We start from the raw sequence: 15,152 nt of genomic DNA on the forward strand, positions 1-15,152 counted from the left end.
TTGCTTTTGGCGAAAGGCCTTTGCATCACGCTACAGTGGTACCCCGGGATACGAATTACCCGGGGTACGAAATTTTCGGGATACGAATAAATCCCATAGGGATTTATTGCTTCGGCTTACGAAGGTTTTTTCGGGTTACGAAAAAACCCCGGCGCTGTTTCAAATGGAGCCGCGGCGGAGCCGCGGCTTTTTTTCTATTAGCGCCTATGGCAATTCGGGTTACGAAGGTTTTCGGGTTACGAAATTAACCGCGGAACGAATTAATTTCGTAACCCGGGGGACCACTGTATATCCAAATAACAACAAAATACACACATATCAATTGTCTAATCTCAAACATTAAACATTCTACCTATAATCATAAAACAGTTAACAAAATTTTAAAGTTGAAAGGTTAAAATAATATAAATAATATGGATATATAAAGCAAGTTTAAATGTAATTGTCTCCTTTACCATTTATAGCTATCTCTGCTAGGTGTTTCTTTCTGAACTTTTTCATAGCAACAGCAGACGATTTGCCAGGTAACAAATTTATCTTTATCGGCTAGATAACAAACCATGTCCTGAGGGCTTTGATGCAGATCAATTAGGTTGATGCAGATTCACAAACTGGGTCCTTGACTCATCGTTTAAAGGACAAAATAATGCGCGGTGGATAATGTTTTATAATAACTTCATAGGTAAGTTAATTCTGAGAACAAACATCATAGTAAATTTTTGGAAGGTGAATGACTTGTATACCAGTTTCATCTGGCAACATAAACTAGTTATACAGTGTTTTGCTCATTAAATAATATGGTTGTCGCTAGAAGCCAAAAAGCCAAAATACTTCCTTAGGGAATACTCTGGTTTCTCTTCAGATCATATCAATCTTTTGCCTTTTGCTAAGGAACTTGGAATGTCTCTCCTTTTGCACCTAGGTTTCATGCGCATCATCAAGCCTGCATAGGAAGGCTCCGAGCATACAAAGGAATCATGCCAAAACTGTTTTAAAACATCCCAAGACTGAATGGGAAAGAAAAAAGATGACAATTCCAAGTAACAAAACAGTTCCCATAAGTTTGTTGTTGTTATGTACTTCAAGTCCTTTCCAACTTATGGTGTATTCTTGGCAAGATTTGTTCAGAGGGAGTTTGTGTTGGAAGATTTTTACGATCTCTTTCCCCCTCCTTGGAAAGATAGGGAATTCCTGCATGCAAACTCCTCCCTCTCTCTCATTCAAACATCCAAACTAACCATGGGACTTAGGTCACTCCTCCTTTGGGACTGACATTCTCTTTCAATCATTTTCAACTGAGCGGCTGTGTTTCCATCTTCCTGCTCTCTTGACTTTCTTTGGAAAGACGGTGGGATGAATATTTCTTTTACCTGAACAAAGCTACTATGTAAATATAGATTAAAGCCATTGGTAAACTTTTGTTTTAAATTACAAACTATGGTATGTGTTATTTTTGAGTCAGACTCAACTCTTAGGGAAACATAGGTCCTTTAAAACCCTGGTTCAATGCTAGGGAACTGTGGAAACTACAGTTTTATGAGACATTTAGCCTTCTCTATCAGAGAGCTCTGGTGCCACAATAAACTACAATTCCCAAGATTCCCTAGCACTGAGCCAGGGCAGTTATAGTGGCCTCAATTTCTGCTACTCTGCTGATGTAAAACCAAAGGCTTGGCGTTGACATTTTTGATATTTACATATTTTTGCTTCCTTGAAAAGGCTGAAGCCTTAGGAAACTTAAATTACCCCACACTTTGCCATTACCTTCCACTGAGTCTGAGAGTGTGTGACTTGCCCAAGATCCCCCAATGGGTTTCTATGGCTGAGTAGGGGATTCAAACCCTGGACTCCAGAGTCATAGTCCGACATTCAAACAAGGATTAAATTGTTATTATTATTAATTTTGGAGCAGGGAGGTAATTCAAAGACCTAGCCATCTTAGTCTGGAAAACCAGTCTGCAAAGGGATCTTGCAGCACTTTGGAGAGTAAGCAGATGACCCCACTGCAGCTCTTATAGTGCTGCTATCCCACTTTGACTGCTCTGGTTGCCTCCTGTTGCATTCTGGGATTTGTAGTTAAGTGAGACCTAACAGCAATTTGGCTGAGAATGCTAAACACAGAATGCAACAGGAGGCAGCCAGAGCAGTTAAAGTGGGATAGCAGCACTATAAGAGCTGGAGGGCAGTAATACTGTATACTTGCTGGAAAAAAGAAGTTGGCAGCAGGAGCTTTCATAGACTCAAGCCTCCTTCCTCAGATGCAAAGGGTGAATTTTGGTTGTCCTTGTTCACTCCATATAAAATAACAACAACAACAAAACAACAATATATTGTTCCCCAGAACTGGGACTCCGAGAAGTTTCGCAATATTAAAAGAACGATAAAAATTAAAAACGCAGAAAAGAGGTGCTTCGAGAAGGAATTAAATTATTATTACGACGTTAACACAGATAACTGTTAAAGAAAGAAAATGCATATTAAAAGGATAAAAGGAAAAGGGTTTCTGGGCTTCAAGCAGAGGATATTAGAGATCCCACTGTGGGAGCATAATGAAGAAATCCTTGAAAGGAATGAATAAAATAAAAGAGCCCTGGCCCTAAAACAAGGGTAAGGAGAGCCAGGGGAGTGCAGTGCTTTCAGGGTTGCGCTCTGTGTGTGCCTGTATGTATCTATATATATATGTATGTATGTATATGTGTGTGTGTACATATATGTATGTGTGTGTGTGTGTGAGAGAGAGAGAGAGAGAGAGAGAGAGACTCTGGAGACTAGAGTTGGAATCCTGCCTCAGTCATGGAAATCTATTAGGCGACGTTAGCTAAGTCACACTCTCTCAGCCTCAGGGGAAGGCAATGGCAAACCCCCTCTGAACACATTTTGCCAAGGAAACCCCTGGAGAGGGTGGCCATTAGAAAGGACTTGAAGGCACACAACAACAACTATAAGAAGAAGAAGGGCCCTGCTCTTGGAGATGCTTCTCACCCTCCTCCAGCCCTCTTGGAAGCAGAGAGTCTCCTCCACCGGCTTCAGAACAAACCCCAATGCGAATAGGAGGAGGAGGAGGAGGAGGAGGCGGCCATTGCGTGTCAGGACCCTTCACACGTGTCTCATCGTCATCACGTGAAGAGGGAGCCCGGCCGGGAAGGCCCCAGTGATGACGCCTCTTGCCCTCCTGATTGGCTGGCTCCTCCTCAAGTCCTGGGCTTCAAGGGAAAAACACTCCCAGGAATAGAAATGGAGGACAGGACACACACACCCCCAAATCAAAGGGGAAACACTCCCAGAAATAGGGAGCCATGCTTCTTGCTCAGGCTCAGGATGGAGCTCCAGCCTCCCTTGCTAGCGCCCGCTGCTGTGGCCATTTGCGCATGCGCCACCTCCAGCTGGAGCGGCCGCGCGCAAGGGCTGCTGGAGGATGCGCATGCGCGCAAGGGCTGCTGGAGGCTGCGCATGCGCGCCCCGGCCCCAGGAGCGGCTGCTTGTAAGGGTCGCTAGAGGTGGCGCATGGGGCCCCAGGCAAGCGGCCGCTCCCGGGGCCTGGGCGAGCGGCCGATCCTCCGGCCCTTGCTCGCGGCTGGAAGCAGTCGCGCGCAAGGGCCGCTGGAGGCGGCGCATGCGCGCAACGACCGCAGGAGCGGTCCTTGCTAGCGGCCGCTGCTGTGGCCATTTGCGCATGCGCCGCCTCCAACTGGAGCGGCCACGCGCAAGGACTGCTGGAGCCCGCGCATGCGCGCCCCAGCCCCAGGAGCGGCTGCTTGTAAGGGTCGCTGGAGGCGGCGCATGGAGCCCCAGGCAAGCGGCCGCTCCTCCGGCCGTCGCCAGCGACAGCTCCTGTGGCCGGGGCCCGCGGCCGGTGCTCCGGCCATTGCTGGTGGGTGGAAGAAGCAGTGGCGTGCAAGGGCCACTAGAGGCGGCGCATGCGTGCAACGGGCGCAATAGCGGTCCTTGCTAGCCGCCGCTGCTACGGTCGTTCGCGCATGCGCCGCCTCCAGTGGCCCTTGCGCGCGGCCACTCCAGCTGGAAGGGGGGCATGCGCGCAACGGCCGCTGCCTGGAGCAACTGCTCCTAAGAGCAACCGCCGCAGCGGCAGCCGCCTGCCCCGGGGCAAACCCGGCGGGGCAAAGGAAGCTCCCCAACCGGTGAAAAGCCGTGCATGCCCCGCCCCCAGGCTGGATATGGCAACCCTAGCGCCTGTGTAATGACCTCCTGAAGAGATCTGAACTCAAAAGCTGGTCTCTTTTGTGGCAGCCCAGGTAATTTCTTCACCGGAGTGCTGCATCTCTGAGTTGATGGGGCGCCTATAACTCCCTTGGTTGAGTTCACAGCAAGGTTCCTCAGTGCCTCTGGACTGCCTGGTTCTGTGTTTCAAGAGAGAAGAAATACTTGGGGTCATTTCTACCTAGTCTACATTTGAGCTAATCCTCCTAATTCCATCTGAAGTGGAAGAATCGTGACTCAGTTCAGTTAAAGTTGGCCACAGAGTTGCCCCGGAGGAGGCAGACAGTCCTGGAGAGAACGTATTCATGAAACCCATACATAATCAAAGCCGCAAATATGGAGGGATGACTGCGCTTGCGTCTGCAGCAGACGCCCAGACTCCCTCAGATAAAGGTAGGAGTCGATACTTCCCTGCCTCTCTGGATTCAGCCCCCATGGATTTGTTGCTGTCTTGGTATAAATACACAAACACAAGAAAACTAAGGGACAGTACAACCCTCCAAGGATAACCAGCGGACCGTATTAGGACTGGCCCATCCCTTCTGGGTTGATGGGAATGTATTCCTGGGGAAAGAATTCAAAGGTTTCTTTCAAAATCATCTTTAAAAACTCCAAGAGTGAAATAAAGACCCACTTTCTTCCATAATGTTGGTGCAGGCAGCCAAGTGCCAGCTTTCCGGATGATACTTGTGGCCTCTTCTAAGCCTGTTAAGGCAACTTGTCTGCCCAGGGCAGGGGTAGGCAACCTTTTTGAGCCGGGGGCCGGGTTACTGTCCCTCAGACAACTGGGGGGCCGAAGCCAAAAAATAAATAATTAAACAATTTTTAAAGAAATTTAAATAAATAAATAAACCGGGACAAATGTAGGACAAAATTTTCAAATGGTGGCCCCTTTTTTAAAAAAAAAGTGGAGGACACGCGAAAAAAATTCCTGGTTTTTTAAAAAATGTTAATATAAATGCATGTTTCTGAGGCTTCTATAGACAATTGCCCCCCTTGCCCCTGAACGCGAGAGGCCAAAGGCCCTGGCAGCAATCGGCGGCAGGACCGGGCAGGGGCCGGTCCCAAGGCCTCGCCGGGCCACATCTGGCCCGTGGGCCGCAGGTTGCCTACCCCTGCTCTACATAACAAATATGCAAAGAATAGTATTAAAGCACAGAATACCATTCCATCCCAGGTACTATCTTTGTTCTGGATGTAATTCACATTATTTATGTTAACTCCCTGACTTGCTTTTTCTGGAACAGCACTTTCTTTGACAAAATTGTTTAAAATGTGCCTGCAGATATTAATAAATGAGTTAACATATCCCTTGCCCCTCATGAGGTTAGCTATAGCCTATAGAGACCTCACATCCCTCCTCAGTGTTGCCAACAAGCCTCAAAGATAGTTCCCGAAAATGTTTGTCCAAAACCCGCTGAATCCCCCCAGATCACACGGAATATTCAGTCACAATTCCCGGAAAATTCCCATAATGTTAAAATGGCGGATGTTTTGCAAATAAACGTAAACATAATTGAATAAAAATAATTGTAACTTATTTCAATCCTCAAAATCACCATTGAACCAAACAAAGAATCTTTCAGTCCTTTTAAGATATTTATTTTGACATGAAGGGGTTCAGGAAGCTTTGTGCCAAATAGAAATGTGTTCGGATGCAACCGCACTGCAGAAATAAATCCAGTTTGACACCCTTTTAATTGCCATGGCTCAGTGCTAGGGAATCCTGGGAATTCTAGTTTTCGGAGACATTTAACCTTCTCTCTCAGCAAACTCTGGTGTGACAACAAACTACAATTCCCAGGATTTCATAGCACTGGGCCATGGCAGTAAAAACGGTATGAAACTGGATTGTCTCTGGAGTCTGGAGTGAAGATGCAGCCTGAGTTGGGTCCAAGACACACTGCAGAAATAATCCAGTTTGAGACTGTTTTAACCGCCCTGGCTCAGTGCTAGGGAACCCTGGGAAGTGTAGTTTTGTGAGAAAGAGCTCTGGTGCCACAACGAACTACAATTCCCAGGATTCCCTAGCACTGAGCCAGGAGAGTTAAAGCGGTCACAAACTGGATTATTTCTGCAGTGTTTTGGACCTTCGTTATTAAAAATGCTCAAGGTCCAATCCATACTGCAGAAATAATCCAGTTTGAGACCGCTTTAACTGCCCTGGCTCAGTGCTACGGAACCCTGGGAATTGTGGTTTTGTGAGAAAGAGCTCTGCTGCCACAATGAACTACAGTTCCCATGCATCTGAGGAAATATGCTTAAGTCTAAGAAAGCTAGACTTAAGAGGGAGTCGGGGGCTGAGAGAGAGAGAGAGGCTTCCTGAGGGCGGGGGTGGTGACCACTCTCCAGTCCTCTCTCTGATTGGCTGAAAACTGTTAATGTGTGACACTCCAAAGGGTTGGTCAGTAGCCAGCCTGGCTCTCAGAGTCAGGGCTGAGCTGAAATAGGCAAAAGTCACCAAAAATGCACTGAAATAGAGCCAGGCACCAAAATCACACGGAAAGCTCTGAAAAGTCCCCGTTTTCGTGTGAAAGTCACCACATTGGCAACACTGCGCTGAGTTAATTGTGTGCAAACTAAATTATGGACAAAGGAGGAGGAGGAGGAGGGAGAAACCCTGCTTCCTGTTGCCGTCGCGGCGTTTCGACGCTCTGGGCGCCGCCATTTTGGGTGGCAAAATGGCGGCGAAGTCTCGCGTGACCTCCCTCGAGGTCGCGTGAGACTTCGCGGCCATTTTAGGTGAAAAAATGGCGGCGCCAAGAGCAGCCTCTGGGGCTATGGGCACCGCCATTTTTTCACCCAAAATGGCGGCAAAATCTCACGCGACCTCGAGGTCCATATGGGCGGCGGCGGCGGCGGGCCTTTGAGAGGCCCGCTACCGTCTCTGGGGCCCTCCAGCAGGGCTCCGAAGGCGGCAGTGGGCCTCTGGGGGGCCCGCTGCTGTCCCTGGGGCCCTCAAGGAGGGCTCCGAGGGCGGCAGGGGGCCTGCTGCCATCCTTGGGGCCCTCCAGGAGGGCTCCGAGGGCGGCAGGGGGCCTCTGGGGGGCCCTTTGTCGTCCCTGGGGCCCTCCAGCAGGGCTCCGAGGGCGGCAGGGGGCCTCTGGGGGACCCTTTGCCGTCCCTGGGGCCCTCCAGGAGGGCTCCGAGGACGGCAGGGGGCCTCTGGGGGGCCCGCTGCCGTCCCTGGGGCCCTCCAGGAGGGCTCCGAGGGCGGCAGGGGGCCTGCTGCCGTCCCTGGGGCCCTCCAGGAGGGCTCCGAGGGCGGCAGGAGGCCTCTGGGGGGCCCTTTGTCGTCCCTGGGGCCCTCCAGGAGGGCTCCGAGGGCGGCAGGGGCCTCTGGGGGACCCTTTGCCGTCCCTGGGGCCCTCCAGGAGGGCTCCGAGGGCGGCAGGGGGCCTCTGGGGGACCCTTTGCCGTCCCTGGGGCCCTCCAGGAGGGCTCCGAGGGCGGCAGGGGGCCTCTGGGGGACCCTTTGCCGTCCCTGGGGCCCCCCAGGAGGGCTCCGAGGGCGGCAGGGGGCCTCTGGGGGACCCTTTGCCGTCCCTGGGGCCCCCCAGGAGGGCTCCGAGGGCGGCAGGGGGCCTCTGGGGGACCCTTTGCCGTCCCTGGGGCCCTCCAGGAGGGCTCCGAGGGCGGCAGGGGGCCTCTGGGGGGCCCGCTACCGTCCCTGGGGCCCTCCAGGAGGGCTCCGAGGGCGGCAGGGGGGCTGCTGCCGTCCCTGGGGCCCTCCAGGAGGGCTCCGAGGGCGGCAGGGGGCCTCTGGGGCGCCCGCTGCCGTCCCTGGGGCCCTCCAGCAGGGCTCCGAGGGCGGCAGGGGGCCTCTGGGGGGCCCTTTGCCGTCCCTGGGGCCCTCCAGGAGGGCTCCAAGGGCGGCAGGGGGGCTGCTGCCGTCCCTGGGGCCCTCGAGGAGGGCTCCGAGGGCGGCAGGGGGCCTCTGGGGGGCCCGCTGCCGTCCCTGGGGCCCTCGAGGAGGGCTCCGAGGGCGGCAGGGGGCCTCTGGGAGACCCTTTGCCGTCCCTGGGGCCCTCCAGGAGGGCTCCGAGGGCGGCAGGGGGCCTCTGGGGGGCCTGCTGCCGTCCCTGGGGCCCTCCAGGAGGGCTCCGAGGGTGGCAGGGGGCCTCTGGGGGGCCCTTTGCCATCCCTGGGGCCCTCCAGTAGGGCTCCGAGGGCGGCAGGGGGCCTCTGGGGGGCCCTTTGTCATCCCTGGGGCCCTCCAGGAGGGCTCCGAGGGACGGCAGGGGGCCTCTGGGAGGCCCGGTGCTGTCGCTGGGGTCCTCCAGGGGGCCCTCCGGCGCTGGTGGCCCCCACCAGCTTTTTTGCCGGTCTCTGACGGGGCCTGGGGCCCCGTCAGGGGCCAGCAAAGGTGGGGAGGACTGGTCCCCGGAGGGTGGAAGCTCCGCCCCCGGCACGCAGCCCCACCCCGGAGGGTGGAAGCTCCACCCCCGGCACACGGCCCCGCCCCGGAGGGTGGAAGCTCCACCCCCCACACGTGGCCCCGCCCTGGAGGGTTGAAGCTCCACCCCCAGCTTCGGCCCCCCAGTCGCCTGAGGGACACCAACCCGGCCCCCGGCTCAAAAAGGTTGCCTACCCCTGATATAGACAGATTTAGCCTCGATAAAAAGACCAAAATATTTGTTCTCTCTCTTGAAATACAGAATGAAGCAGTGCAGACAGACCAGGAAGGCATTACCAGTGCCGAGACCATGATAACTGCGCAAGAATGCAGAAAAAAGAAAAGAAAAAGAAGACACAAATTCCCACAAAGAAGATTGATGATTTTGCCACAGCTGGAGATTGTGACCAGTTGGGGACTGAAACAAAATACTTAAGACGTAGCCTCCGGCTGCGGGAAAAAGAGAAGACAAACAATTAATTCACCCAAGGCTATTAAGACATGTCATCTCTGGGTGAAGCTTACAAATATCTCCGAGAAACATGAAAACAAAGAACCATCAAGAAATAAGGACCCATCGATACCCATGGAAAATGGTGGAAGTTCAAGAATAACCTTTTCCAAGAAAAATAAGGGAAGGAATACCTGTGTCATGAATAAGTTTCTTGAGAATCTCGGCTTGGATGTAGTCAGTTTTTTGTACAATAATGCCCAGAAATCCCCAATCTCAGGGCCTTTGGCTTGGGGATTATGGGGTGCTGAATTCCAAAAAGTAATGTACTCCAGATTTGCTCTACAGAGGTCACCAAGGAATGCAAATTGTTGGCCTGGTAGTGTCTCTGGACTGCAGAAATAATCCAGTCTGAGACCACTCCAACTGCCCTGGCTCAGTGCTAGGCTTGCCAGCAGGGAGAGCATTACAGCCCCTGGCAGCCCCTGGCAGCCCCTGGCAGCCCCTGGCAGCCCCTGGCAGCCCCTGCCTCCTAGCTCAGTGCTCCTGGGCTGAGGGAAGACCCCCTGCTAACTCCCAGGGCAAAGCTAGGCGGTCTGTGTGTGTGCGTGTGTGCAAAAGGAGGAGGTAGGCGGAGGGGGAGGAGGGATGGAAAATAGCTGGGGGGGGAGTGCTTCTGGAATTAACACAGGGCCCAAATGGAAGCAGTGAGCTACTTGGGTACACCACATCCCTTTTCTCCATTCTGTATACAGAAGCTGATTGGGCTGGACTCTTAATTCTGTTTTAGTAACAGCACATCATTTTCTCCACCACACCTGAGGGCAGCAAGACGGAGAGGGCAAGGGATGGCAGGCCAGACCATATAAACACACCTTCGACTTCCGAAACCTGGGTGCCACTCCACAACTGCTCTGCTTCTGCAACCTGAGACCAGACTTCCATTGATAGTTAGCACTGGCCTAACCCTTGTAATGCTAGCATAGGTCATGTTCAGAGCCTTGTGCAAGGAAGTACCCAGTATTTCACTGTACAATACTTTTGCAGTTCCAGAGACAGCTCCAACCCACCAACCATAGACTGATCATGGGGCTAGGTACCATCTGGTTGCCATTGTACCGCCAGGAAAGAGGAAGCAGCCTTTACCCCATGGACCACCAGCATAAGTTGGGCTTTATGTTCTGCCAGTGGTCTAATAGGAACATGGCCAGAGGTAGCCACTTCCTTCTGTCTAATGAAAGAAGTCAGTCTGAATTAGAATTTAAAAAGCACTGTGTGTGAAAGTATGCATACGTAGGTATATAGATATCCAGTCATGTATGTGTGCGTTCATGTTTTGTCTGTGGCAAAAAGCTAACACTATACACAGATATCAGGGTATGTGTGTGTGTGAATCTGTCCTTTTGAACACCATGGCACTTGCTTCTAAGCAGCTATGCGTTAGATCATGCTCTGTGCTTTGTGTGTGGCTATAGGAATGCTACTTGTGGGGGGGATATGTGCAAGTGAAGAAGCATTGTGAACAGGTGTAGGCGGATGATGATGAGTAATTTCTGAAGGGGGGGGTTCATTATTAGCGATGTGGCAGGTGTCAAGAGGTTTAAGCAGTTGTGACTTTCAGGATGACTATACTGTACGTCACAAAAGAAAGGGGATTTGATAAAAAATAAGGAATTCCTGGTGATTTTTGACCTTGCTTTCAAGAATGATAATTGCCATGTAATAGATGTAAAGAATTTTGTTGTTGTTGTGTGCCTTCAAATCATTTTTTACTTATGGCGACCCTAAGGCGAGTGGGTTTTGGGGGGCAAGGTTTTTTCAGAGGAGGTTTGCCATTGCCTTCCTTTGAGGCTGAGAGTATATGACTTGCTCAAGGTCACCCAGCAGGTTTCATGGCCAAGTGGGAATTGAACCCTGGTCTCCAGAGTCCTAGTCCAACCCTCAAACCACTATGCCACACCGGGTCTCAATCATGCCCTTACCAGGAGGCTAAGGAAAAAGCTGGCTAAGTACATCCAAATCACTCCAGTGGATGTCTTTCCTTTTCATCACATGATATTTTGTTTTGCTTCAAACCCACTAAAGATAGATTCTTGCCTATGTATATGTTAGCATAGTTGTTAGTACTTGAAAAAAATTCTGTTCTTGAATCCCAAGCTCTCATGATTGTAGGAAGAATCTGAGAAGCTGTAGATGACAGAGCAAGACTTAAGAGCAAGATTTCCAATAGTTGGGATAGAAGTGAAAAATATTCCTCCAGATATTATTGGACCGAAACTCCCATCAAGCCTTCTGCTGAGAGCTTATGGGAGTTCAGGTCAGTAACATTTGGAAGGCCATATGTCCTCCATTCCAGTCTTAGGTCTTGCCTTTCTCCTATGACTAACACTATGGTCTAGCCTCTCCTAGCTTGTGTGTTCTTCCTACTTAATAGCATTTGATGTTGTTTGGCACCACATGTCCCAGTTTTAATCTGCGAAATATTGGTGAGTTTGCTGGTCTGGCCCTTCTCAGACAACATGGCATCCTTTGTCAAATCCAGATCTAAAGCTAGTTCTGCCCTCTCCTCCATAACACCAGAAATGACAGCAACCTGTCTATGGCTGCATTTACACTGCAGAATTAATGCAGTTTGGTACCACTTTAACTTCCATGGTTCAATGCATTGCTATGGAATTCTAGGATCTGTACTTTTCTGAGATATTTAGCCTGCTCTGTCATTGCTTTGGTTTCACCAGAAACTATAAATCCCAGGTATCCATAGGAGGGAGCCATGATAGTTAAGATAGTGTCAAACTGTATTAATTCTGCAGTGTGGCAGCAGCCCTATTAGACACTGGCTGGTATGAAATTTTCTAGGGAAAGAGCCACCAAGGCAACTGATGATCAATCACTTCCATCATTTGCTTCTAGCTATTGACAGCCAATGATTTTGGAAAATTTTGGTGTAGTGTGAAAGAGATCTAATGGAAATGATTCACTCCAAAAATGGGGGGGGGGGGGGGGATGGTCTAATTCCAGATCATTCAGTATGTATGCATATATTGCTTTGGCAAGCACTCCCTTGCTGTTACCTCAGATGACTGATGGAAGTAACTCTACTGCAACCAACGTGGGTTGAACAATCTGCCTATGGCTATCTTGGAACAAGCCAACAGAAGTCCTGTGCTCAGAGTGACCAGATATCCTAATCGCAAAGGAGGACAAGGCACTGTAACATGTAGGCCATTCAAGAAAAATGTAGGACATCACCAAATAAAAGCTACAAACACTAATGGAAATGCAATTTCATGCTTCTTAGTCCTGCTCCAAATGGAGGACATTTTGAAATTGCACCTGGACAGAAAGTTGAGATGTAAGGCATGTCCTGGAAAGGGAAGATGTCTAGTCACCCTGCCTGCACTTCTAGTTATACTGCAGCTCTCTCTTGGTAGACTGGATAAGTTTTCCAGGTGGTAATTCAGAAATCCTCAGAAAACCAATATATAGTTCCTCTGGCTTGTTTCTCCACACACTTATTCTGCCTACTTATTCATCCCCCCCAGGAATGTTTTTCACTTTGATGGGGGTTCTGTCCTCCATTTTCCTTGAGGGTCCTCCATTCTGAGACTGCCAAGAGGCCTGGGCTTCTATTTCTAGGGGTGTATTCCCCTTTGATGGGGAGCATTGTCCTCTATTTTCCTTGAAAGTCCTCTATTTTGAGCAGGACTAAGGCATGGATTTCTATCTCTAAGAATAGTTTGAGTTTTTCTTTGCACCTGTTCTCCATTTTCCTTGAAGGTCCTCCATTTTGAGCAGGACCAAGACAGGCATGGATTTCTGTTTCTAGGAGTGCTTTGACCTTTCCTTAAGCTCTGTCCTCCATTTTTCTTGGAGGCCATCTTATTCTAAGAAGCATGGATTTCTATTTCTAGGAGTGTTTTCCCCTTTGATGGGGGGGGGGGGGTCCTGTCCTCAATTTCTCTTGACTGAGGGTCCTCCATCCTGAGCCTGATGGAGAAGCATGGGTTTCTAGTCCTGGGATTGTTTTTCCCTTCGGAAGCCCAGGACTTGAAGAGGAGCCAGCCAATCAGGAGGGCAGGAGGCGTCACTGGGGCCTTCCCTGGCTCCCTCTTCACGTGATGATGAGCCACGTGTGAAGGGCCGGACACGCCTGTTCTTGACACGCAATGGCTGCCTCCTCCTACTCGCATTGGGGCTTCTGAAGCCGGGGAGGGGGACTGTACTTCCAAACTGGATTAATTCTGCAATGCAGATGCAGCCTAAGTCATCCTGTCATCAACAGCCCTGCTCAGGTCTTACAGACTCAAGGCAGCCATGGCTTCCTTGATTTGAGTTTATCCATTTTCAATGCAGTTCCTCTTCTCTTACTGCCTTAACAATTATTGTCTTCTGAGTCTTTTCTAGTGAGTATCTAGTAATAATGTTTAACGTATGACAGTCCCACTTTGCTCATCTTGGCTTCTAGTGGGTTTATAGCCATGAAAGTTCATACAAAAATTAAAATCAGGGTGCAACTACCTTGCAGAATTAATGCAGTTTGAACCCGCTTTACTTGCTATGGCTCCATCCTACAGAATTTTTGGATTTGTAGTTTTGTGAGGCATGAGAACCAGCATAGCATAGTGGTTTGAGTGTTGGACCATGGTTCGATTCCCACTGGGTGACCTTAGGCAAGTCACATGCTCTCAGCCTCAGGCGAAAGCAATGGAAAGCCACCTCTGAACATGTCATGCCAAGAAAACTTAATGATAGGTTCCGCTTTGCATCTCCACAAGTCAGAAATGACTTGAAGGTACACAGCAACAAGGCACCATCACACTTAGGTAGAGGATAAAGGTCTTGCAAAACTACAAATCCCAGGATTCCATAGGATGGACCTACAGCATTTAAAGTGGTGTCAAACTGCATTATTTCTACCGTGCAGATATACCCTTAGTCTTAAAGTTGCTGCCACATTTCCTCCCTCACTTCTTTCCTCCTTTTTACACACACACACTCTGCTTAAGACCCAGTGTATTGGTTTCAAGGACCCTGGGAGACTGTGATTGGTCATGGTAATCCAATAGAGCAAGATCATAAAGTGTAAAGAGATGACTCCAAGACCAAGCCATTGTATTCTCCATCACTGTGTACTGATGTGAGAGTTGGACAGTGATGAAAGCAGATAAAAAGAAAATCCATTCATTTGAGATGTACTGCTGGAGAAGAGTGCTGAGGATCCCGTTGACAGCCAAAAGAACAAACGGGTCCTAGAGTAAATCAAGCCCTGGACCTAAGATGTCAAAACAGGTTGTCGTACTTTGGACACATCATGAGAAGGGAGGACTCATGGGGAAAAAACAATAATGCTAGGAAAGGTGGAGGGAGGTAGAAAGAGAGGAGGGCCGTATGATAGATGGATGGATTTTATTAAGGAGGTCACGGGTATGAGTTTACAGGAACTAAGCAGAACAGTGGAGGACGGGGGGTCTTGGAGATGTCTCATCCATAGGGTCGCCATGGTGGGTCAAGATCCCAGCAACAACAAAAATGATATAACATGGGCAAAATGGCCCTCATTGTGAGAAGAGGAAAGACCGAAGGATAGTGGTGTAATTTTGCAGATGCAGGAAGAAGGGATTGGTTTCTATCCCAGGAGGGTCACTAGAGCCTTAATTTACTTTCTACCACAGACATGATGGCTGAAAGCATTGGGGGGGGGGGGGAATAAACACTGTCGACAGTAGATGACAGTAATATATTACCTTTTAGAGACATCTACTTTGGCCCCAATATCCCAGCATATCCCAGCAAGTTTGCTGTTGCCAAATTAATTTTTCTTTTTCTACCTAGATTGCCAGAAACTAGAAAGAAGTTTAAAAAGAAAAGAGAAAAAGGGCACAGTGGCAGAAATCTCTTATTTTCCAAAACTACTTTGGGTCTCTTGTCAAGAGAGCACAATGCACCTGCATACATACATCATAAACTCTTCTACAGAGGCGCCCACACCCACACTATAAGCGGCAAAAGTATATTGGATTATATTTCTCTGTTGTTGCAATGTACTCCCCTTCTCAGCTTCACCACCCAGTCTGCAATACAGGA

General features: G+C 49.8%; 1 protein-coding gene across 3 annotated transcripts in view; it reads right to left on the minus strand.

Annotated features, from left to right (window-relative positions):
* The window catches only part of LOC149323046 (cyclin-Q-like), a 31,854-nt gene extending 28,650 nt beyond the window's left edge, over nt 1–3,204 (minus strand). The window contains exon 1 of one of the 3 annotated variants that reach the window (XM_089486556.1): nt 456–2,925. In XM_089486556.1, coding sequence (XP_089342682.1) covers nt 456–501 — 46 coding nt within the window. In that variant the 5' untranslated portion in view covers nt 502–2,925. Of the gene's footprint in view, nt 1–455; nt 2,926–2,982 lie in introns of those variants that run through there. The other 2 variants (XM_089486564.1, XM_089486548.1) reach the window with 2 other exon arrangements.
* Between the last annotated feature and the right edge of the window lie 11,948 nt (nt 3,205–15,152).

Source organism: Sceloporus occidentalis, unplaced genomic scaffold (assembly GCF_023333645.1).
Source record: "Sceloporus occidentalis isolate IW3139 unplaced genomic scaffold, rSceOcc1.0.p SCAF_1, whole genome shotgun sequence".
Lineage (NCBI taxonomy): Eukaryota > Metazoa > Chordata > Lepidosauria > Squamata > Phrynosomatidae > Sceloporus > Sceloporus occidentalis.